This window comes from Onychostruthus taczanowskii, unplaced genomic scaffold, assembly GCF_017590055.1.
Source record: "Onychostruthus taczanowskii isolate IOZ18803 unplaced genomic scaffold, ASM1759005v1 scaffold10, whole genome shotgun sequence".
NCBI classification, from domain to species: domain Eukaryota; kingdom Metazoa; phylum Chordata; class Aves; order Passeriformes; family Passeridae; genus Onychostruthus; species Onychostruthus taczanowskii.
This window is the reverse complement of record NW_024496526.1, coordinates 4052496-4077504: the sequence shown is the minus strand read 5'-3', so window position 1 is coordinate 4077504 and position 25009 is coordinate 4052496. Positions and strand designations below refer to the sequence as shown.

At 38.2% G+C, this 25009-nt stretch overlaps 1 protein-coding gene across 1 annotated transcript; it reads right to left on the bottom strand.

The window, feature by feature from the left end:
• Positions 1-2631: 2631 nt before the first annotated feature.
• Positions 2632-19837, bottom strand: LOC121337872 (cytochrome P450 27C1). Its single transcript, XM_041408242.1, has 9 exons — positions 19514-19837; positions 14778-14968; positions 12963-13162; positions 11016-11225; positions 9582-9745; positions 6893-7059; positions 6035-6113; positions 5156-5359; positions 2632-2748 (listed from the first exon to the last, which is right to left on the bottom strand). Exons 1-9 carry the CDS (start codon positions 19835-19837, stop codon positions 2632-2634), a joined length of 1656 nt encoding a protein of 551 aa, XP_041264176.1.
• Between the last annotated feature and the right edge of the window lie 5172 nt (positions 19838-25009).

Below are 25009 nucleotides of genomic sequence, written 5' to 3'. Positions count from 1 at the left end.
TGTTGTTGCCTTGGTTTGATTTATGTCTTTTTTCTTTATATCTTTAATACTCCTCTGTGTATTAAGCAATTAATCAAAACATTAACATTAGAGTCAATCCTTGGGTTGACTTTGAATTAGAGTCAATTTCTTGGATAACTTTGCCAGTACCTTTCCTCCACAATGACAGTACTCTTAACATAATGTTATCTCCCCTTTTACCAAGTCAAAACTCTTAAAGCCTTAAATTCTTGTAAGAATCCCCCTCTTTTCTAGCTGAACTATTAATTTTCCATGGAGTAGTGAATCTTTCCATTCAATACAAGTTAAAGACTTGAGGCTGCTAAAGAAAAATGCAAATATAAATAGTAAATAAAATAACAACAAAGACTTGTAAATTCTGTATAAATATTTTATTATGTATAAAAGACAACTTACATGGATAGGTGCTCTATTAGAACAAATACTGGCTGTTTTCATTAAAAGATTCAAATGCTATAAAAAGCATTTCAGAATGTCTCTTCCATCTTCTGCGCTGACATTTTTCTTAGGGACTCATACCAAGCAGCAAACATAGCAGTGGCTGGTGTTTCTAATGATGCTATGACAAAGCAAAAGGAAGGCACCATATGGCATCCAAATTTGGATTCAAGGCAGGAGTTCCTTGTTTCCAAGTCAACAAAACCAGGCAGAGTTATGGAGTCAAATACTCAGTCCATAGACTTTTAAACAGATTTTGCAAAACATCTCCTTTGGGATGTCAGCTGGCTCTGGCAAATACAAATTTCTTCATTTGATTTAAGATGGAGACAATTGAAAATAACAATGGGATAGAAAAAAAAAACCAAAACCAAGAAAGATGGAATAATTGGAAGCCCTGGAAAAATCACAAGGCAGGCTTGTTCAAGGAAAATACTCCCAACAGAATACCTGGTTTTCTTACAGTACACATATATACTCAACACAAGAATAACATTTTAAAGTCCTTATGTAAGCATTTAATCCTCTCGTAGATCAGATCAATTTTGTTTAGTCTTACTATGTTGTTTAGGAGATCCATACAAAGGAGATTTTGTTTTTCTTTTCTCTAAACCTTGAAAAGGCACCACAAAAAGGAATCAAAACACTTTAACAGTGCAACTCTAGTAGCTAGGTGGCAATGTGAAATTTCATGTACACCATTAAAACTAGAGATTTTAAATTTCTAACCTGTCTTTGACTTCCAAAGGCTACAGAATCAAAGAAAAATGTTGTCATTTTAAAAAACAGTTGCGAAACTTTTGCTAAGTTTATTTAGGTGAAATATTTATGATTCTCAGTATGTAAACTACCTCCCAAAAACCACTCAGAGCCTGACATGTAAACAGTTAACTATATATAATTACATATGTATCCTAGTAGGATATGCAGTTTTGAACATTGTTCAAGCCATAACATGGACACAGGGCACAAGGTTTCAAGGTTTCTCTCAAAAATGGGAATGTAAGGTTAGTGCAGTGATACTAAAGTTATCCAAAGTATTGTGCAAGGGAGGGTTTTCTTTCAGCTGTCATAGGAAAAGTAATAATAACAAAAAAAAAAAAAAACCCAAACAAACAAAATTACTCCCAAAAGACCAAACTTCCAGGTGTCCACTCTTTCTGTTAGGCACCAGATAGTAAAAAACTTCTCTGAATACTTCAGTAGTCACATTTCCATCCTACAGAACTCTGTATTTGCCTATGGGTTCAGCAAGTTGAAATGGGAAGATTCCAGTTCTTACTGTTGAAGAACAGTAAAACTTACTGTTTCCAGTTCTTACTGTTGAAGAACAGAATAAAGTTAAAAGCAGTATTTTAATTAAATGATAAAAATGTAACAACTATTTTCTTTTAATATTTACATTTGGGTTTGGCATATTAGCTAGAACAATGAAAGTGGCTTGTGCTTTGGTGATGAGAACAATGCCTGGCTTCAAACTCTCCAATGTGACATTTAAACTTTCATTTTTAAGACTTTATTTCTTAAAAATATATAGAAACATTTTATGGAGATTATGTTTAGATAAATTTGTATATGTTCTGTATTTCAAGTCTAAACAACGTGACGTAAGTTGTATCTTTTCTATCCTTACTTTTCATATTACTGGAATTTTTTTTAAATACATGCAGAGTAAATGTTTTTACATATTAAAAAATGATCTCATAATTTCATTGTTACGTGGAAACTTTTAAAAAACACTGGATGACAAGAAACAGGAAAATATAAACTTAGACATGCAGCTAATTTCCACATACTGTACAATAATCCCCTTGCTCTCAAATGCACTCACTGAGTAGCAGCGTAACAAAATCACTGAATGATACTGACATGTCTGAATTTACTTTTGGTTGGCTTTTTTCAATGCATGTGTTGTTATTACAAGGAATTCTCCCAGATAAAAGGAGACTCCCAGTGCAAGAAGGAATCTTTTTGGCATATATTTTCATATGTGTAATTAAGTGTTACAGGAGAGGTAATTGCTCTTATGTACTGCTAGAACTCAGGCAGAACATAATACTTCATGATATTGTCAAATACCTGCAAACCAGAGAACAAGTGTGTTTTAAACTTCTGCAAAATGCAAACCTGTTTCCATAAAAATTGTATTAGTACTTCCAAAACATCCGAGTTTCACTTCCTGTCAGAAAATCTGACATTGATGGAATTTCCAGGAGTCAAAAGTCCATGAGTTTTGGCACGAACTGGTTCCGTTTTGGGAGAAATTTTGATTTCAAAATTCTGAAGTAGCTGTGAACATAAACAGAACAAGTATTAGAAAAACTGCAAAATTACCAGTGAAGAGTAGCCTTTAAACAAGAGAACATAAGAGACTGTCACAAGCAAAATTTGTGTTGCCAGTTTGGCAGAGTTTAAGTGCTATGATTCCCATCCAGGAAACAAAAAGAAGGTGTTACAAGGTAAAGATTATAATTGAAAATCTTCCTCCTCTGATGGAGGGAGGACTGAGCAAGACCTTTCTGAAGAAATCCCACAGAACCAGATTAATCAGTCTGAACTATCAAAGAAACTAAGGTCTCTTCCAAACTTTGTCAGGTTCCCCTCTATGTGTTTTTGATTTCACTTCCTTTAATATCAATCAATATGTGAAATTATTAAGAAAGCTGTAGGAATTCCAATCCCATCAAACTCATTTTTCTGAATGAAGAATACCTCAGCTACCTACTTTTACACTTACAAGAGGGAAATACTGCAATATCCTCAACTTCTCATAATAAATCTCAAACACTTTTTGCTGCAAATTAAGTAATTTTCTCTAGTTCTTCTCCTAGGATGACTGCTAACCAATATATTATTTTCCTATACATAACTACAGTTTTCAGTATGAGATATGTGACAAAGCTTTTATTTAATTTTTCTCTTTTTAAAATCCCTCTTGTTATTATCTTTGTCTTCCAAATTTCCTTGAATTTGGCTATATTGTCCTTAAAATGCAATGCATGGGGATGGCTGTTTATTGTTGCTAAGTGAATTTGGCAAGACTGAGTAATTCAGCTCCTCTTTCTGACATACAAAATGCTTGCTAATGCTGCTAATATTATCTAGAATCACATTGCCTTGTCAGAATTGAATTATTTTTTACTATATCACTCCAGTCTTTTCCTACAGTACTAATATTACTCAGTTCTTCATAAATTTGTATTTATGCATTTATTTCTTCTCAAGGGCACTAACTTGCAACTGTCATTAATGAGTAATTTTGTGTTGCTTCTAGAACATTTCTCCTTTTTCTTCAAAATTCTATATTCACATCCCCTGATTTTAAATTAATTCACATCAGCTTGGTATCGCATGCAAGCTGTAAAAGTATTCTCTAATCCATCACTTACAATGTTAATGAAAATAACAGCCTAAATCAAATGCAGGACAGACTTTTACAGAATTTTAATTAAATGCTTTCCAGTTCAACAGCAATTATTCTATAACTACTGCCTCCAGCTATTTCCTTTTTACAACCAGCTGTGCATGCATTTTGTGGGCACTTCTATCTGGAACAAATTTTATTAATTTAATTGAGAGCAAAAACATACAGGACGTGTGAAAATACTTCCTGAAGTCAGAGTACATGACTTACTTTATACCCCCACATGAGGTAAGTGATAAGTCAAAGAAAGAAATCAGATTGGTCTGAAACATTTTCTCTTTGATGAGCTCCATGTGTTTCTAATTTTAAATCACTTAAGTATAATTTCTGTGTTTGTAAATAGGTTGTGTGCTGTTTTGCTCTAGTTTCCTTCCAGAAAACAAAGTAGGTTCTCCATTGCTTCCTTAAGCCTTTTAAAAAAGATGGAAGTGTGTTTGTTTTACCAAGCCCCTGGGAGCTCTCTCACTCTCAGCTCCAAAAGACAGGCACTAATTGTTCAGAGATTGCTCTAGAAATTTACTGAAGGAAACTCAAAGACAAACTCAATCAACCTTTCCTTTGAATACATAAAATGGATCTAAATATTTTTATAGTTAATTAACTAGAAATAGTTACCAAATCTTTGCAATTTGATTGCACAAACTGTACTCATTATATCAGCTATAGACTGTCTTGTAAATGACAAAAAATACAGAAAATGTAATGACAAAATAGAAAATGTAAATGACAAAAAATATAGCTGTTGGGAACATTTTCTTTATGATATGAACCAATCAAAACCAATACATCTCAATATGTACTATTTATATAACTATAAATTATGTACATCTAAAATGATAATGAGTTAGAAGAAAGAACCAGGAGACAGAAAAGCCCAGAACATGGAGAAATTATACTGTTTGTCATCACACTGTGATCAGTACAAGGATATAAAATCCATTTTACATCTTTGTAAGTTCTGTAAAACACAGAAACCATTCTAATAGACATTAAGAAAGATTTCTGATTTGCTTACAAAAGCCTTCTGTACCAAATCTATGTATTTCCTTAACAAACTTACCTTTAGTTTCACATCCTGTGTACCATACCATTAGGTACTGTGCTATATTTCAAGCATGATTATTTTCAATTTTCTAGTCTTTGCAGCTTGAGTACATTAAAGAACACTCCAAAACAAAGATTTTGACCACTGTAGGATACCCAGAAATGGCATACATAAAAAAAATAATACCAATTCACTTCCTTCTTGTAATGCTGTCACACAGTTCTGACCTGAATCAGTGCAAGATGGATTTCCAGCTCTGCAATTCTTTTTCCTATACAACTTCTAATGCCATAACCAAAAGGGATGGAGCCAAAGTTGTCTACTCTGTCCAAGTTATCTTTCCTCAGCCAGCGCTCAGGTCGGAACTCATTTGCCACGGAGAAATTCTCTTCACTGTATGAAGTAGCATAATGACAAAGTGCCAGCTGGGTCTGAGGAAATAAATGATATTTACATTTAGCTAGCTCCAATGCACGTAACAAAATTCAAAAGCATTTGCAATTACTGTAATTTCTGCAATAATAGGTGATAAAAATTAAGCAACTCTGAGTAATTCTGAAGACAAAAGGGAAAAAAAATCAAAAATCAAATCCCTTTCTCGATTGGTCAAAGGAAATAATCTTCAAATTGTTTTCAAAGTTGCTGCATCAATTAGAGAAGATGCAGTGGGGAGGGAGATAGGAACAAGTCACAAGTATTGGGAATTGTTTCACGAAGTTGCCATGAAAAAAAGGGAGAAATTTTCCACAAAGGGAATTAACAGACAAAGAATTGGAAAACTGCAAGAATAATGAAATCCATGCTTCTTAAATTGAATTGTACCATTCCACAGATATGTTATTAATAGACTCCACCCTCAAGAATATTAAGATGAAGTCATGAGGATAAATTTCATTTGCAGGTGAGGACTCAAATAAAAAATATCAAAACAACAGCAACAGGTCTATCATAAAATCTATTTGTGGCATAAAATGAAATACCTTCCTCTTAATGTTCTAGCATGGAGAAATCTTTTAAAATCAATGAAGTGTATATATGTTGGAGCAGATCATATTTAATTTGCAAAAAATAAACTGTTCTCTGCAGAGGACTGCAACAGAACCTACCCCTTTAGGTATCAAGTATCCTCCAATGATCAAGTCTTTTTGGGTCACTCTTCCATTTCCTGGCAATACTGGATATAACCTAGTGAGAAATATTTATCTGAAGTTCAACAGTAATAACTAACACAATTTTTAAAATGTTTAGATTCCAATTTGCATTCACAAATATGCAAGATGAATGCCATATTCAGTCACACCAATAATGTTTTTCAGGAGTACAGAACACTTTGGAGCTTCAAAGACCTTGAATCATCTGTGAGAATATGACCATCATCTGAGAAAAGTTATTTATTAGTAACTGAAGGTTGAGCTATTTGATCTATGCATTTATTCACTTTACACATGTACAAGCATGAAGGTAGGTCGTCAAGCTGGAGACATTTTAGCACTGCTGCTAAAGCTGAAAAAGCCTTATTGATGCCTTCTCTAAAATCCTCTTACTCCCCTCACCTCATGATGAACATTTAGCATAAACATATTTTAAAAAAAAAGTATGTCACATGCCTTTAATTTAAATCAAAAAGCTTAAAATTATTGAAGTGGGAACTGCAAAGTACCAGTGTGGGGGAGAAGGCTGTTACATTTTATCATACAGACTAAAGGGAAAAATCAAGCTTTCTATTCCCTGCCTTAACAGACATGTCCTACCTATGTGATACCACTTCTACCAAACTGAGAAACATTAAACATTACATAATCTATCTTATGCATTGCTTGAGCATGCTTGGACACAATGCTACTGAAATAAATAAAAGCAGAAGCAGCAAAGTGCAGTAGCAACAATAAACTACAAACGCTAAAATGGACTCAAAATTCATTAGAATAACATGGAATTGAATCTTTTAGTTGTCTGCTACTTACCTCAAGGTTTCTTTCAGGACAGCTCTAATCAAAGGCAATTTTGGGACATCATGAGCAACTGGAACTTGATCTTTCCTCAGTTTATTAACTATTTCCTCATAAACACGTTGCTGCACCTCTGGGTGCTTTGCCAACAAGTATATGGCCCAGGACAAAGTGAAAGAAGTCTAAGGAAAAACCACAATCATCAAGCCCAAAAAGATTACATTAATAGTAATTTCAAGCCAAGAAAAACAACCAGCTTTCAACTATATGTTTTATATGTTTAAAGTTATGAAACAGGCTGGCAATGATTCACATCTGGATTCAATGGGAGGTTGCCAGATGTTGCCATCCCCTCCTTCATCCCCTTTCCATCTAGAAGTCCACCACATATCAAAACAACCCCTGCTGATATTTTCCCAGTCAAATATAAAAAGCAACAGACAAACCAAATGCAAACCCAACTATGTAAGCAATATTGAAACACAAACACTCCAAACAGCAATGGATTAAGTTAGCTCTTAGTTTTCAATGTGCATTTCACCTTTCCTTCCAACAAAAACACTTCACAGGAAACAAGATAAGAAAATTCTTCTCAGAACATTTCCAACCCCTTTTAAGCATATGGTGGTCCCTTCATAGCATTCACAGGACAGAATTGATATCATCACTGCTAAGATTATCCTTTGGTAAGCAATGCTACACCACTATCATTTAAAAATATTTTGTGTGAAGAAGAAATAGAACACGAGGCAGGACACAGTTCAACTTTGAGCACAAGAGGATTTAAAGAAACCCATCATCTAATCTTTTTTAACCACAGCTGGGAAAAAATCAGCTTGTGGAAATGTCTTATTTTGGTCTTAAGCTTAAGATCAATTTAGAATGCAAATTCATCATGATGGTGACTTTTTATGTCTTGTCCTCAAACTGGGGTATAATGCTTGAAGTACCATTCTCATAAGTTTTTCTTGATTTTCTTGCAATATGGAATGGCTGAGCCTTTTACAATGCAACCCAGTTCTATTTCACTCAGAGGAGCTGGCAATTGTGCAGAACTTCTCTGATATAAACAGTGCTCCTCCCCAGGTTCCCAGTTCCTTCATAACTTCTTAAAAATTAGGACTGTTCCAGCAACAGACAAAATGCATTGTAGCCAACAACTGCCTCACAATTCTGTTGAAAGCTTTCATAATCCTCAAAATCTCTATGTATATTTCTATGATAAAATGAGATCTGAATTGACAGCAGTAGGAAAAAAAAAGGTTCCTTCCATTTTTGTTTTGTACTTGAAAATAAGGAAGTCAGAAGGATAGTCCTCTCAGAAAAAGTCTGTTCCCAACTGAGAAAGCTGAGTCAAATGGAAAGGGAAATTCTTGTTGGCATGAACATTGTCCTTTTATTTTAATGGAAAATGTCACACACTAAAAATGGAAAATTAATGGTCTGAAAGATTAGAAAATGAATGGGATTAATAATTGTGTTTTACTTAAGAACCAACATCAAAAAGCTCTGCAAATTCATATGCCCTTGAGACACTTAACCAATGGAGTAATATTCAGCACATAAAGAAGTTTTACATACGCTCCTTATTTTGGAATTCTAAAGTGATTGCTGCTGGGGTTTTTTTGTTTTCTTTAGAAACCTTACAAACTTCCTTAAGCCACAAAAAATCTGAATCCAATTATCCAGAGAGTTTTTCTTTTCTTTAAGACCATTTTATTTTTTTACTTATTTTAAACCTTTTCACTATAAGACTATTTAAGTCCTACATAGCACTTCTTTACCAAATTAATATAATTGCTTTAAAAAATTTGTTCAGTAACAATCATTTATAGTAGAAGTGTTCACTGATATTCTAAATAACTCTGTATACGTTGTACATACAGTAACTCATCTTTCTTTTCCCTTATTCTTCCAATTGTCACACTGCAGTCAGTACTGAGCTACACTGATTTCACACGCTAGGAATGAAAGGGGAAGATACACACAGGACATTAATGTTTCTCCAAATGTATGGCAAATCAGAAGAATAAAGAATGAGAGACACTTGAAAAACGTTCCCAGGTGTTAACATATTGGATACACCAGCCCCATTAATCCTGAGCCTTTACCTCAGCTCTCTGCCTCAGCCTGACTCTATGTTGCCAGCACAAGCAGGGGTAGAGTGAACTTATGACTTTTCCAAATCATTGCTGGCCTAACACCCCCCCAGTGGGTTCCAGCAGAAAGCAGGTATCTGATCCATAATGTGTGTCCCAGTTGATTTACTTAGCCATACATGAAAATCCATTACCAAACTCTACATGAGTTTATTGATCAATTTTTTTCACCCAAACTTTCAGCTAACCTTTCTATTGTGCTCCACCTAAAGTAGCACAAAAACAAACCTGATAAGAAACTAGTAAAGGAAAATGTATGAAATACAAGCTGAATGTAATGACAGTTGCTATTTTATCTGTTTAATAAGCTGTGGAACAGATTCCCAAGTGATGGGTTCCTGCAAACCACAGCTAGATCAGAACACTGATTTCATTCCAGTGGAGATTACACAGTACAGGAAGCATTTTCTATCACTTTAAAGGCATCATGGCTTAAATGTGTTAGAATTACATCCTTACGAGCAATGTAAGCCTCCTGAAGAGAGCTGCCAGTGATCCTGGTGTACAAAAACAACTATGCACAAGAAAAATGGTAACAAGCTTACTGTGTCCACTCCTGCCAGAAGCATTTCAGTCATGTTGGCATAGATCTCTTCCAAAGTAAGTTCCTTACTCACTAGGAGGTGTGTAAGTAGCCCACCATTCACTGCTTCTCCTTGGTCCAGCTGAGACTGAATAGCCTTCAATTTGTTGTCAACATGGATTTGACCTTGGGGATGCAAAAAAATTGTTAAGCCTCCATTTTTATTTTTCTGCTGCTTCCATTCAGTAATCACATTTCTCACGCTACACTGCACATCCAGGGGAAAAAAATTCATTTTTCTTAAGGAAAAATCCTAGAGTGGTGGTGGAGGTCCTTGGGTACTCATGGCAAGGAAAGACTGAGCTGACAGGAACCTTGGTAGCTCACAGCATGAGAATGCTGAGCACAAAGAGAGCACACAAGAGACTTCAGTTCCTTTCCTTGAGGGAAGCTCGAGGCCAAGTTTTTATGCCCACCTGGCTTGTCTCCTGGTGGCTCTGCAGGAAGTGGTGAACTCTGCAGAGCACGCTGCAGCTCAGCACAGAGAGGCTGCTGCAAGATGCTAGCAGCAACCAGAAGGTCAAAGCCACAGAACTTAATTACTTTGAAGAGAAAGATGAGTACCATAAAGTGATAACAAAAATACAAAACCTTCAGTGAATGACACGCTGAGCAATTTCATCCACAGCTCCATGTACATTCTAGTGACTGCAAACAGCATCTTTGGTCAAGCAAAGGATTTAAGAAGAGAAAAACTCCTTTGAAAGTTAATGGCTCACAGAATGAGCCTACAAAAAACTAAAATGCATGCAGCTTTCTCATATTTGAGAGAGAAAAAGGGTTCAAGTTTTTTTAACATTCAAGAACATGAAAAAAAAATTGCAAAGATAACTCCTTCTTCCTACTTACATGAAAACTGATTTGTAAAGTAGCCTGTAATGTTTTATTTACCAAAAAACCAATATTGCAGTACACCAGTGTACTTTGATGCCAACTTATACACTTGTATATATATAAATAAACTTTACAAAGTGTTTAATTGATTGCCAGAGCCTAGTTTATTAACTTTCTAGTCAGTTTTAGTGGTGATTATGTCAGGGTGCTTATTTAAAATTTTGCTGAAGTCAACAAAACTACCCTCATTAAAATTGAAGTGGCTTAAGACAAAACCTTGGCAAAGCACTTGGACCTGGAATGACAAGTGGGTGCTGAAACAGATGAAGATAAATAAAGAAAGAGCAGTGTAAAATAGGGGAGTTTTGAAATGTACTGGTAAAGTTTGTTTTCAGTAGAATATTTTTTAAAACAGTTCCCCTGGCCAGTCTGCATTTAATATGAAACTTACTTCTGCCACAATGTCTTCTTATAATTTTAGAAGAGAAATGCAGCTTGTTCCGTTCAAACACACACAGAACCTGCAGAAATACAGCTGAACTTTTCTACTACTAAATCTTACTAAATTTGAAGAGTCCATCCCAGGATCTGCAGAACTCTCTCCAGGGTTTTGGAATAAGTGGACGAAGCCATTTGGGAATAGCACCTGCATACATAGTGGTCTTAAACATGCTAAACATCAATTCCAGAGCCTCAATATATTCAACAGTCTGCTGTGGGATGTTGTTTTCCAGGCAGCCCAGCCGGCATTCATACAGAATAGTGGCCACACCTGCACATAAAAAATGAAAGAATTGTCTATACACATGCATGAATACATATTAATAATTTAAGGAATTAACTAGCATTACAAATGGAACTACTTTACAAGAAATTTATTAATATTATTATTACTGCTTCAGCTAGGGAACAGATAAAACAGAAATCCAAGCCACAGTAAAACAGCCCAGCTAAACATTGCAGCAAGAGAGTAGTTGCTATGTCAATAATGCTCAGCATGAGAAGACAGCCAGGAATTCCACCAGAAGTAGAGCAGCCTCCAGCCTGTTCGCTGTGTTTTGCACTGCACTGTGAATCCTGAGCCTGCCCTGCTGGCCTCTGAAAACACAAAGACATTTCTGATAGCTGGTGACAACGGAGGGGTTTCTACCACAGGCTGTGTCTGTCAGCAGCTGGTAGCAAATGAATACCGAGCCTGTGTAAATGGATAAAAAGCTTGCACTCCAGACTGTGCTTTTACTGCACACCCAGTCTCCATCCAGCCCTAAAAAACAGCAAGTGTGACACTGTTGCAAGTCACAATATTGACTGTCTCTTGTTCTGACTTGCTGTAATTTTCACAGATCTTTTTCTGCAGGCACTCCCACTAGACATTATCTTTACTGACAAAAATAATTTTAAATTTTGGTTACTTTCAACTCACTCTTCCTTTCCTAATTTTCCTCCCTGCGAAGATATTTTTCTGCATCTTTTCTTTCTTTTGTGCCTCTTTCAGAGACTGCTGGTTCTTATACATCCTCTCACTGCTTACATGGTCCCTTCAAAGAAATCTCATGTATTGTTCCTCTGAACAGTTACAGCGTAAGTTAAATAAACAGCAAGTCATATAGAAAATAAATGTGCGCCAGGCACAAGTTATAAATTAAAAACTAAAAGAATGGGAAGAATTTAAACCAACCCATCAGTTACAGTGAATCTGTAAGCTCACAGTTTGAAATTCCATAAACTGGTAGTTAAATGCTGTTTTTAGACACTATTAATGTGAAACAGACCAAGCAGGCAGCCAGCAATTTGACACAAAGTGAGCAATCTGGATATTCTTCAAATCCCAAATTACTCAGCTGCCTGTCAGCAAAGAGTACCAATGTTTTTAAAAGGCATTACATATAACAAGATGGGGTTGTATGCAGTCAGTTAAAGAAATACATGAAATGTGTATCACCATGAGATTGCTGTAAGAACATGGGAAATGCCATACAGGCTCAGGCCAGGGTTTTATTCTGCATTCCCTCATTAACTAATGGTAGCCAGAGGCAGATGATCTTAAGGCAAGCATAACAATCCCATACTTGGCATCTGTAGGCAGGGAAAAGCAGTATTTTTTCCCACATTAAGCTATGAACTGAATTTAGATACATCACATGGGGATTCCTCATTGGAATTTGGCTGGTATATAATTAACATGTCTTAGAAGTCACCTGTTAGAAAGTCAGCACTCTTATTCTTGAGGAACTAATGCAGAAATACAGAGTACTGAGACTGTTCAAGACCTTGATTGAACACTTTACCTGTACACCAGTATTTCCATGGGAATTGCTCCTCAATATAAGGACTCTACAAAGGAATTCTACTGATACCCACTGCACTAACTAGGAAGACACACAAATGCAGAATGTCAAACCTCCTTTTTCAGATTAATCACATCAGGGCAAAGTCATTTGACAGAAATTCCTAACCACAACCACACTGCTTTACATCTATTTTCTCTACAGATCCAGCCTGGGCTTACCTTCCATTGAATACTTGAAGAAAAGGTTGTTAACATTGGTCACTGTTTCCCCATCCTCCTCTTGACTTCTGAGGGTGTGGATTCTTTTAATTAAGTCTGTGATAACTTCATTGACTCCTTCAGAGTAAACAGCCACATCTTTGGGTTTCAGAATTTTTTGCCTCAGTACACTTCTCATTTTTAGCCACTGCTCCCCCTCCCTAGAAGAAATTATTAATAATGTCAATGCATCATTTTCCTTAACAATCATCAGCTGGATAAGAGCTCTGCAACAAAACTGTTTGCAGTTTTTCATGTCAGATAAAAGCAAAAGGTGAAATGAAAATTATGATAATGTATATTTTGTATTATGTTCCTACAGTTTTATTCTGTATTTATTGCATGTCCTCATTAAACTTCAGTGTTGCAACATGTCAGTCTCTGGGTTGAGCGACAGAACTCACCCACTCAATGATCTGAATTTGATGAGTGTCCCTATGTTAGTCTTTTAGTAGTAGCTAACGCAAGGAATTAGTAAAATATTCTATTAAAATTACTTTAAATAAACATTCGAATGGGTAGTCTGCAAAACTGCTTTTACAGAGATGCAGTACTTAATTACCAAATAAAGGTCTCACATTCACATCTGACAAATCAACAACTTGAGCTGGTACCATAAATTCCACTACTGATACATCACCTTCAGCCATCACAGTTCTAAACTTACAAAGCAATAAGAGAGAAGAGCTACCTGTAGAGAAACAACTTACAGCTACAGATTCTGCTTTATCTGAGCTATGCACGGAAACCTTGATGCTGAAGACTAAAAATCTGAATTGTAGTATTTATGTGCTTTGTATGAGCAGAGTATTTTAGGAACAGTGGTTCCAGGGATACCTTTCAATTCCTTATGAAAATGGGCAATTATCTTTTATGTGTCTATTTTGTTTCCCATTACTTTTTTTACCTGGAGCAATGCCATTGCAAGGCACAGAAACTTATCAGCCAGCAGAAGAATTTGATCTCTTTAACAGGTATTTCCTGAATCTCCTGATTTAAGGTCTCTTTTCACTAAGTATCAAGGAACTGTTAGTTTGAGTCTCAACTGCAGCTTAAGATTTGAGTCTGCCGTGCAATACATAAAGCCTTTTGCTACCATGAAAAACAGACTGTCCATGACTCAGGAAATTAATTTTCCTCTAAATAAACATCCTATGTCAGTGGGGACTGTGAGTAGTTCCCAGTGGCAATTAACCACACCCACATGTGCTGCCAGGTTATGCAAGCTGTACAGACAGATAGCTCCTCTGGAATCAGGCAGATTCAGAAGTATCTGTCTGGGGATGCACTACAGTGTGAATTGACCATTCTTTACATTTGTCTACTGAGGAGGCATTTCAGTCAACAATAAAGCTTAAACCAATCTGAGCCAACAATTCCCCACAGCACACTGCCTGCTAGATAGAACAGTCTAGAAGTGATGCAATAAACCCACATTCATGCAGTGCAGTGCCAAAGCTAGTATGCTCTATTCTGTAAAACTGCTTGCAGGTAAGTGAGTCAGCTCAAACTCCAGTTGATACACACTCCCAAAGAATGTCTTCATTCAAAGTAGCTCACTGCACACTTAACTACACATCACTGCCATCCCTTTGAAACTTCACAGCAGAACAAATTCACAGCATTCATCACAAATACCTACTCCCTTCTCCCCACCGGCCACATAAATTTCCCCACACAGAAAAGCCTGATTTCCCAGATGACCTGTACAGTCCTTCAGAAAATCACCAAACTTGCACAAGAAAACAAGGAAAGTGAAGGGCTGGCGGCACTTACGCAGAAATGAGCCCCGTGGCTCTGCCCCGTAAATCTCTGTACTCCTGCCAGGATTCCATGTTGGCTCTTTGTGGTGCTCTGCCTTCTGCTCGGAGCACTTGAGCAACCATGTCTCGATCTGCAATGGATACAACAAACTGGGGACCAAAGTGAGACTTGAAGATCTTTCCATATTCCTGAGTGTGTTTTTGCTACAGCATCACCAACAAAGAGAAACAGAAGTCAAGTATTACTAAGGAAAACTATGACAAAAGGAAACTGACAATTTGTTATACACAAACTCTCACATCTAGAATTTCATCCCCAGCCTTCCAGTCAAGGAACAGTTTGAAATGTCAGGAGAAGCATGTAAGCATTACTGTGAAATATTCACAAGGAAAACAGAGAGGTCACACAGTTCAGGACCCTGACTGGAAAGACCCAAAGCTCTAAGGCACAGAATGTGAGTGAAACCAAACACTGAGAAGATGAAAGGACTTCAAAACACATCCCTTCAGATCAAACAGGTTGGCAAGAATGTCTGCAAAAATGAAAAACATGGAAGCATATAGGGTTAAATTACCAGTATAATACGAAGATATATTTTGTGAATAACTACTTGCTCTACCATTTAATCGCTTATAAAGCAGCTATGTATAAATTTCTTGCACCTAACCAAGAATAATGACAGTCCAACAGCCTAGTGAAACACTGCATTTTGGAACAGATTTGTCAGCAGTGAACTTGAGAGAGACATATGTTAATTCTGCAAAAGAAAGGAAAAGGTGGGGTCTTATTCTTCAAGTGGGGTTTATTAAGTGATTGATCCACAAATCTTGTGATTCAGTCTGAAGGCAAATAAGAGGATTGGAAATTAATAAAGAGGATTGGAAAACATTAAGCTGTGTCTATATATTAAAACAAACAAACAAAACCAACCCAAAAAGTTTTCCGGTAAGGTTGCACTATCACTGTCCCATGAAATCTTACTGATTATTTCAAATAAATTTTATTCTGACATGGTCATGAAGTGAAATTCTCAAGTCTTACAAATTCACTTGGAGTCCAGGTTCATCCTTATTTCAGAGGGGGGAAACCCCCACCCCCAAACTGCAAAGCAGTTATTAAAAATATATTATTAAGACTCTGAAAATCAATTTTAAAGCCTTTATTTCTGGTTAAAGTATTAAGACAAGTTAAACTGACCAAAGTTATTATGACATTACCTACATTCTAAGCCAAAGACATCTGCACACAGAGTTATGCTGGTTATAAACCAAAGATGGTTGACACCAACTGCACTTGTGAAAATCCAGTATTGACCCAAGATTAATGTATGTAAAATATATTTTATTCAATCTTAGTTACAGAGATGAATTGTTTAATTGCCAACAATAAGTTTAAGACACATGAATCACTCTTCAGAACACGATACCAAGTACACTTAAAAAAATGTAATTATTTTTGTCTAGTTTCCAAATAAAACATGAATTGTGCAATTGTGGTCTCTGTCAGTCACCTCTTAACTACTTTTGGAACACAATGGGCAACTTCAGTCGAAGTTCTAAAGGTCTCCCACAATATTCTTACCATTTTTCTAAAATCAGCACCTAGATTCATGTAAGACACATGTATTAGTCACCCTGATGAGGGAAATGCTACAGCAGGAACTTCGTTGTCATTTCTGCGTGGTCTGCTCCTAACCAACATCACAGACAGAGCAATGCATGAACAAGCTCTCCCAAAACCCAAAGCATCTCTTGCCTTATAAATACTTTAGGGATACTGAACTTGGAAATAATAACTGTGAGAGTATGTGTCTTGAAAGGAAAGCATGAGTTGGGAAAGGAGTGTGGCAAGGAAAAATCAGTGGGGTGAGGGGACTACAGGCCACCAGTCACAGAAAAACAGGTTCAACAAATTTTGGTATTTATGGAGCAGTTTATTTTTTTCAGTGATGGTGATGTTTACATGTGACAACAACCTTCAACAGAAAATAAATCAAGTGACAAGCTATCCAATCAAATAAATTAAATACTAGTTTTAAACCAGGAATGGACAGGGACAAAGTATTTGGACATCCCTTTCTTTCAACAGACTGAACACCATTCTATCAACTTCATGTATAAAAAAAATCTCCAGGATTTCTATTTCTGTATTTTCCATCACAACATGGGTTTTTCTTTCCCTCATTCCAAACCTTGAAAATATTCCACTCTAGTGCCTCACATACCACTCTCACACCAGTCATTCTTTCACTCACCATAAATTCAAACTGCCAGCATCCAAATCCCTCCCTCCTCACCTTTCTCTTCTTTATCCTTGCATAGCACTGATGAGACGAAAGAGATCCAACCTCACCAAATTAAAAATACTTTCCCTTTGTCATAATTGCTGTAGGCATTACTACTTTGGCCAGGACTAACTGGAATCGTGTTACTGAGAACAGAACCTCCTTTGTGAAAAGGCTCTGGGCTTCCCCACCCCTTCTGCATATAGCACACAAATATTTGTGTGCACCAAAGGACATTGTTTAAGTAGCTGTGCTGGTTACCAAAGGGTTTGGGATTGATTCGTTCCTGATGTTCACTGTATTGTTAAATTTAACAGACTGTTAAATTTAATGCCTACTTGCATTCTACGTGTAGGCAAACAGGGCATCCTGTGATTCTTGAGACTCTAGGCAGAATAAAAACTAGTATTATATTGCAACTTCTCCTTATCCTTCCTCACATTTTCCTTTCTAGGAACAGTACTCACCCATATCAGCTAGTCGTAGCAAAAAGGATATGCTATTTAGGATGTCTTATATTCTTTTTAATATTTTTAATAATTTCCACTGTTTTGATAGGGAAAGAACATGAAACCAATGGCAGCATCTTTTTTAGTGTTACGAAACTACAATGAGTACCTCTCAAATTCTGTACACCACCACAGAGTTAGAGGAAAAAAAAAACCAGAATGAAACAAAGAGCTTTAGTTGTCTTTAACTTTCATGTGTATGTCTTAGTTAGCAGGCAATCAAGCTGAGCAATTCATCATTAGCAATCTAGTTTGGGTGCCATGGAATAGAGCATACATCCTAGAATTTCTTCTCAAAAATCTAAATGGTAAATATAAGAAAGCTGGACAAAACTAAGCAATTTATGTGAGTCTTTATTTTTCTCTCTTCTGCCTCTTCCTGGTGTTTTTAGGCCCTTTGTAGATCTCAACTTTCAAGTTTTGATTCATTTAAAGTCCGGTTTTCTTTACTTTCCCTTTTCTATTTTTATTTCCCCTTCTCTCTCTTCTTTCTTCCTGAAATTTCAGTAATTTTCAGGCAGGAAACCTCTTGGGGCTGACTGTGAATTTCTTCCTAGCGATCTGGGAAAGGTCACTAAGAAAAGCAAAATAATAAATGCCCCATTTGAGGTATTCCCAATGAGATATGTACTGCCGGTGGAAAGCGTATGGATCCTAAGATGCAAGAGAGTGAAACACGCAGCTTTACTCCCTTATACACAAAGCGCTTCCTTTAGAATCGCTTGGACTACGCGGGGAAAGGGCCCCAGGAGATGCACTGTGACTTTTCAGGAATGAAGCCCACATGTTTGGCCAAGCAACCAAAAGAATTCATCTCTGGATAGCGACAGCCTTACGGTAAGAGTGCTGCCCATGCCAGCATCCCCGAGGCGCTGCACAAAGATCCTTGTTCCCCCAGCTCCCTCAGGGATAACGCGCCTCGCCCACCCTCACCAGGTGCGCCCGGCGGAGGGGACGCGCCGCGGCCCGCGGGACTCCGCAGCAGCGGAGGTGCCCAGTCCAGAGGACGCTGCTCAAGCCCCAGCCGGCCTCTGGCTCGCTCGACCGCCTCCCCCCGCTCCGGCACCGCCACACGCCAGGTGACAGGAGCGGCTCTCGGCCGGCCCTCCCTCCTTCCCTTCCCTCCCCTCACGCCGCCATCCGGCCCCGCTTCCCGCCTCCCGCTCCCCTCCCCCGCGCCAATGTGGCGGCCGGGGAGGGGGCGGCAGGGCCGGCCGCGCCAGTCGCCGCCACTCGCGGGCCTGTCCCTCGCCCCCCCGGCGCGGTTCAAACCGCCCGCCTCCCGCCGAAGGGACGGGGGCGGCCGCGGGGAGCCGGCCAGCGCTGACGGCAGCGGGGCCAGACGCATCTACCTCTCCCTCAGGGCACCGAGCTAGGCAGAGTGTATTTATGTAAGGGGAGGCCGGGGTAGGAGAGACAAAATGGTCTCTGAGCACGGCGGAGCAGCGCCGGGCCGGGCTGAGGGAAGGGCAGCGGCCGCGGCAGGGCTGGGGCGGCCCCGGGTGCCGGCACAGCCTCACCGCGCGGGTGGGTGCTGCGGTCTAAGAGCCCGGGGAAGCCCACGTTTCCCAGCCCTGCCCGCCAAAAATAAGCCCTCTGCAAGCTTGTGAAACAGCCCAGTTTAAAAAAAAAAAAAAAAAAAAAGTGTTTTTTTTTTCTTCTTTCAGCTTGAGGCACCTCCCCAGCGGTTCAAAACGCGCACAAAGATGCGCGGGGAGCGCTCGCGGGCGCCGGGATCGTGGGATCCCCCGCGAAACAAAAGTGCCGGAGACTCCAGTGCTGCGGGCACTGGGGCGGGGGATCCCCTCAAACCGGCTCTCCCCTGCGGGAAGGCGGCGCCGCGATGCCAAGCAGCGGTGCTGCTATCCCGGCGATTCACCGGCGCTTTACCGGGGGAGGAAAGGTTTAAGTAACCCTGGCGTGATTAAAGCTTTAAGTACCCGAGGGAGCTGTACCTGGATTTCATGAATGCGGCCGAAGCCGTCCTTCCAGAAGAACTCGTAGAGGTTGTAGAGGGTGTTGGGTCCGGGCATTTCGTGCAGGCTCTTCACCCTGCCCAGGCGGCGCGGGGGGGGCTCCAGCAGCTCCGCTCCGCGCCCCTCGCCTTTGTTCCCCGCCGCTGCCCGCGGGCTGCTCCGCACTTCCAGGGGCTGGCTGCTGCACAGCCGCGGCTGCCCGGGAAACCTGCTGCTGGCAAAAAGCGCCTGGTAAAAGTAAGTCCTCTCACATTCAAGTGTCTGCTTGCATTTCATCGTCAGAACTCTGGTGAAGAAAGACATGTCTTTTAATTTCAGAAGGGTCCACTTTGCTCCTGCAGCTGCTTTTTATTTGGTTGCTGTTTCTTCGGTGCCTGCTTTAACTTGTACAAGCAGCACTTCTCCAAACTCTTACTGCATGAGCATCAGTTTACACAGACCATTATTTAACGCTCCCTCCCCTAGGGCTGGAAAAGAGGGGTGGGTCTGGGATGAGACTTGAATAGAACGAACCTATTATTTTGTATAATTCAAATCAGATAAATTTACCCATTATACATGCAGCCAAAGTCCAGTTTTTGCCTCTTTCACCCATTAGTTTGGTGAAAAGCTCACCCCATCTTTCTCCTATTTTTTTTTTAAAAACAGGATTCGGCCTATTTTTTTTTTTTTTTTGGTGGCACTAATTCATTCCCCTGTGTTAGAAAATAGGGTATTTTCTGCAAGATGTTCTCTTAGAACCGTACATTATCCTGTAACATATATGAAAAACATTTGTGCATCCACATATAAGTAGCACTGGTCTTACACAATAACCTTACAAAAAAAATTCCTGTAAATTATAATATTCAGAGATGTTATTTGTATTGCAGAATGATTTATCTTTTGGATAGGATCTACTGCATAAACTTCTTGTTTCAACTTCTGCAGAAATCTGCACAGTTTAAGAAGTATTTGTGTTATTTTTGTATGTATTTCTGTGTAATTCCAAAGGTGTTAGTGATTATCTGTAAAATGTTGATTAGTTTCCAAAATTATGTGGAAGAAACTTAGTTTTTAAGTGAGTCAGACACTCAGATAAAATTTGAGGACAGAGGAAAGTCTCAAGGAAGATCCACATTCCTAGAACAGAATTATGAATAAACTGCTGGAAAAGTAAAACTAGTAAGCATCAAAATTATTAGCTTTTGTTTTCCTTATTTATCTTCACTTAGATTTTTGAGGCTGTATTCTGATTAAGCTCTGTGTGCATGCTTACTTTGGGCACTGATAACTCCACTGAAACAAATAACTCTGAATTTAGACAGGCGCATCAGTCTTTATGGATACAGCAGTAAATATTACAGGAATAAAATCTGTTAAAGTACATGCAGGTTTAAGCTAAAATCATGTCTTTGAAATGGACTTCGTCATGATTAAGCTCTGTGTGCATGCTTACTTTGGGCACTGATAACTCCACTGAAACAAATAACTCTGAATTTAGACAGGCGCATCAGTCTTTATGGATACAGCAGTAAATATTACAGGAATAAAATCTGTTAAAGTACATGCAGGTTTAAGCTAAAATGTAAATGTCTTTGAAATGGACTTCATCGTACTAGAAAGGGTCTAGAGAAGAGCAACAGAAAAAGAGAGGTTTTTAAAACCTACATAAGGCTGAGACTTATTTCATCTGGGAAAGATGACTACCACAACCATGACAACAGCCTATAGATGTGTACATCTTTTGTTAAAAAAGGTGCATGTCAGAGAGAGAAGAAAGAAAATGATGGGCTTAGTTTGCAGCTAAAATTTCTGGATTACTTTTCCAGGTTGCCTTGGTACCTCACATTTCAGGTAGCCAAGGCATCGCAGGACATCACATACTTGCTATCACTGAGCTTTGCAAGAACAGGTTTGAAAACATCATCAGGGAACATCTGAAGTTCTCCTTCCTACATTTCTATGAAGTGTAGCTACATTATTTCTTTGCTATCAGTATGGTTGATTTTTTAATTTTAGTTTGAATTCATACATGGTTAAGGTAAAGCATCTGCTGCTATTAATATGCTAGTGAGATAAACTTAGATATATTATGCTGTAAAGGTTACAGTTTTGCAACTGGTAGTAGCTTTCTCTGAGTGTACCTTTTCCCAGTTTCCATATATGGACTCCTCCATTATTTCCCCCTGTTATCCTTTTTACTTGAAAATCATTGTAGGACACATTGTTTCTAGCCACTTGAAAAAGCTTCAGAAGCTTTATCCTTTAAGTACTTCACCAGAACAGTACCAGCTTTCCTTCTGAAAAATTTCTGGAGGTGCCGGTAGTCCCAGCATAGGAACTGCGAGTTGTATAACCCCACCTGCACTCATTTCCTTCTCAGTTTACTTATTGTTAGATTTCTGTTTGCTTGCAATAAAATGGTCTGAAACACAGACCCCATTTTAAAAAACCAACATGTAAACACTCAGAGAATCTGTGATTTCAGTGAATCAGGGAGCTCACCTGGTGCAGCCCATAAAACAGCTGCAGACCTTCAGATCTCATTACTGGCAAACCTCAGCAAATTTTTAATATTTTAAAGAAAGAGTGGAATGTGCCTTTTGAGAAGAGTCCTGACCCAGGAGTGTCTGTGAGACCACCTCCATTACTGCTTACCATCTTGTAATTTTATTACATGGTGACATCAGTTTTTGATAAGCAAAACCAAAACCACACCATCCTGAAGAGTTTCCAGAGTACATCATAGGCAATGGCAGAGGGTAGCAAAGAAATAAATTAAGAAAGCACAAAGTGGCAATGCACTAATGATGAAAATGGCCAGATTTCTTTGATATAACAGAAGGATTTAAAGGGGTGTGTAAACGTGCCATTGTGCAAATCTGTATAGAGCACGTTTCTTGCACAAAAGGAGATGAATAGATTGACAGCCACAGAACCTATTTTTTTGTAGTGCAGGTGGTGCCCAGAGGTACCAGTGGGCCAAAAATATAAATAATAGATATTTCTAGGCAATTTTCCAGAGGGAGTAGAAATTCAGAACCACTAACAGATGCAGGTCTGGTGCACTATTAAAACCTTGCTCTACAATAATCATCAGTAATACCATAGCCACCCATCAGTGCAGATACAAGTTTCTTTTTCTATGTAAACTGTACAAAAAGAATACTGTAGACTACAAAAAGAATACTCTAGACAACAAAAGCCAAATTGTAAGGTGGTTCAATAGCTGAATACAGGAAGGGAATGCTTATGAATGTGAGTGAATACATGTGGGCTACCACAACATGGAATGTGTAATTAAACCATTCACTTCTCTTTGCTGTGCCAGATCATAATTGTGTGGTTCTGTTTAACTTTCAAATTAAGAGTTTTAGTGTGCATATGTGCCACTAACTGACACACTTCACATCCTTACTACTGCAGAATCTGAGCTGGAGGTCAAACTTGCAAACTGCAGAATGTTCAGCAGTCAACATTATGAGTAAACACCAAAATTTATGCGACAAGAGACAGATGAAACTGAAATAAATTTCCTAGAATAGACTTGAAAAAGAGAGAGGAAGAGTAAAGGAAAGGAGCCTACAAACATTTGAAAGTGCAGCAGAAGGTGAAAGGGTTAGAGGGCAACATAAAGTGGTGGAGGGGTTGGCATTGTCTGGTCCCATTTTCCTCCCAAATATGAACACAGACTTGTCTCAGGTAACAGAAGTCCAGTAGTAGTGCCACAGAATTCCCAGGAATAATGGTGAGTATAGTAGCCATTATACAAAACCTCCTTCCAATTCCACATAAAGCCCCCAAACCATAAAGAAAGGAGGAGTTATGCCATCAGCACAAACCAACAAAAACACATTTATGTGACTTAAAAGATTAAATCTTTTCTCCTACTTGTACAACCTACCAGTATAAATATATATATATATTTATCAGACATCTTAATGGATACAGCTGACTCAGAAACACACTCAGAGTTCCTTAAATTTAAACAATGACGTTTGTCCTAGCCTGTTGGTCCTTGGAGTCTGAAAATATGTTTTATGTAACACGTCAGTTGGGACTTATATTATTTCAAACAAGTTGGAGCACATGCCCCTTCACAGCAGACATGTTTCAGTTTTAGTTAACTTTTGCTATGTAACGGGATCACAGTATTAACTAAACTTGGCTTATTGAAAATTTAGATTATGTATTATTTTTGGATAATTTGTCTTCAGACCCACAGTCCTGCTGTTCTCTCAGTCTAGACCCCTCCCAATGGTCTCATTAATTGTATTGTTACCTTCATTTAGTTATTTCTAAATCCAATTTAAACTTGCCCTCCTCTTTGCACGAACTCTGACAAAGTTCAGTCAAAGCTCTTTGTGTCAATACCATTGGTATTCAGAGTCAATGGTTACATTATCATCTTACCAGGAATTGTTTTCTTAGAATTATTCTCACCTCTTAACAGTCTTGGCTATATCTGGTTTCTAATTATTTTAACATAATTTTATTATATCCAGTATGATAAATATTGTACTGTATGTTTCACATAACTGTTGAAATAGCTACAAGTATAAATTATTTGTAAGTATAATTTATGGAATTAAAAGAGATTTGATAGGAGGCATTTATCTTTGCCCAAGTAACACTTTCAGCTAAGACTACACAGACACGCTCTTCAGAACATTTGCAAAGAAAAGCTGAAAAAGGGTTGCAACGTCAGAAATGTAAGCAAAAATTTTGTGTAGTTTAAAACCTTTTCTGAAACTGAAAAAGCCATAGTTAGTCATAATTTTTTGCCTTTTCTGACTGTCCTCAGATCCATCTTCTGAAAGATCCTTCAAGTGAAGATATGTCTTTGGAACTTTAATGCTTTGGAACTTTAAATGCTTTCTAAATTCCTATTTTTTTTCCTGAAAACAAGACAAACTTGAACTTCACAGGCTAAATACTAATAGAAGATTGTACAAAAATAAGGTATTTAAATCAGAACAAGACAGACAATGCTGTTGTGACTTACTGTTCAGCCCTTGATAAAAACCCCATGAATCAACTGTAAAGAATCCAGTTCTACTTGCAGACTTCTTATAGATTTAGATCCTTGCCCTGTGCCTCCTAGGGCATATGGCACTAAGTTATACTGAGAACCACTTGCCTTGAAGTCCAGAGTTCTTAAATACAAAGAGGAAAGTATGGCATTATGAAAAATGACCATCAGGAGGGCATAACTGGCTGTAGTTTGGTGCTTGGGTGAGCTGTAATGCTGTGAAATTGCCACCCCATCATCACTGCACTTTTAGTCTAGAATGCCATTTTAATGAGTAACAGCAGCACCCTTCAAGTATTAACATCTTCATATGGACACTTCCTGGTTTGCCACAAGAAGGAAGGGCACATAAACACAAGCTTCAGTTTTGCAGCCTATCAGAAACACAAACAGCAAATATTAAAAAAAAGACAGTTTCTGAAGATTAAGTCTCCTCAGTATGGAATTCAGACCAAGGAGGA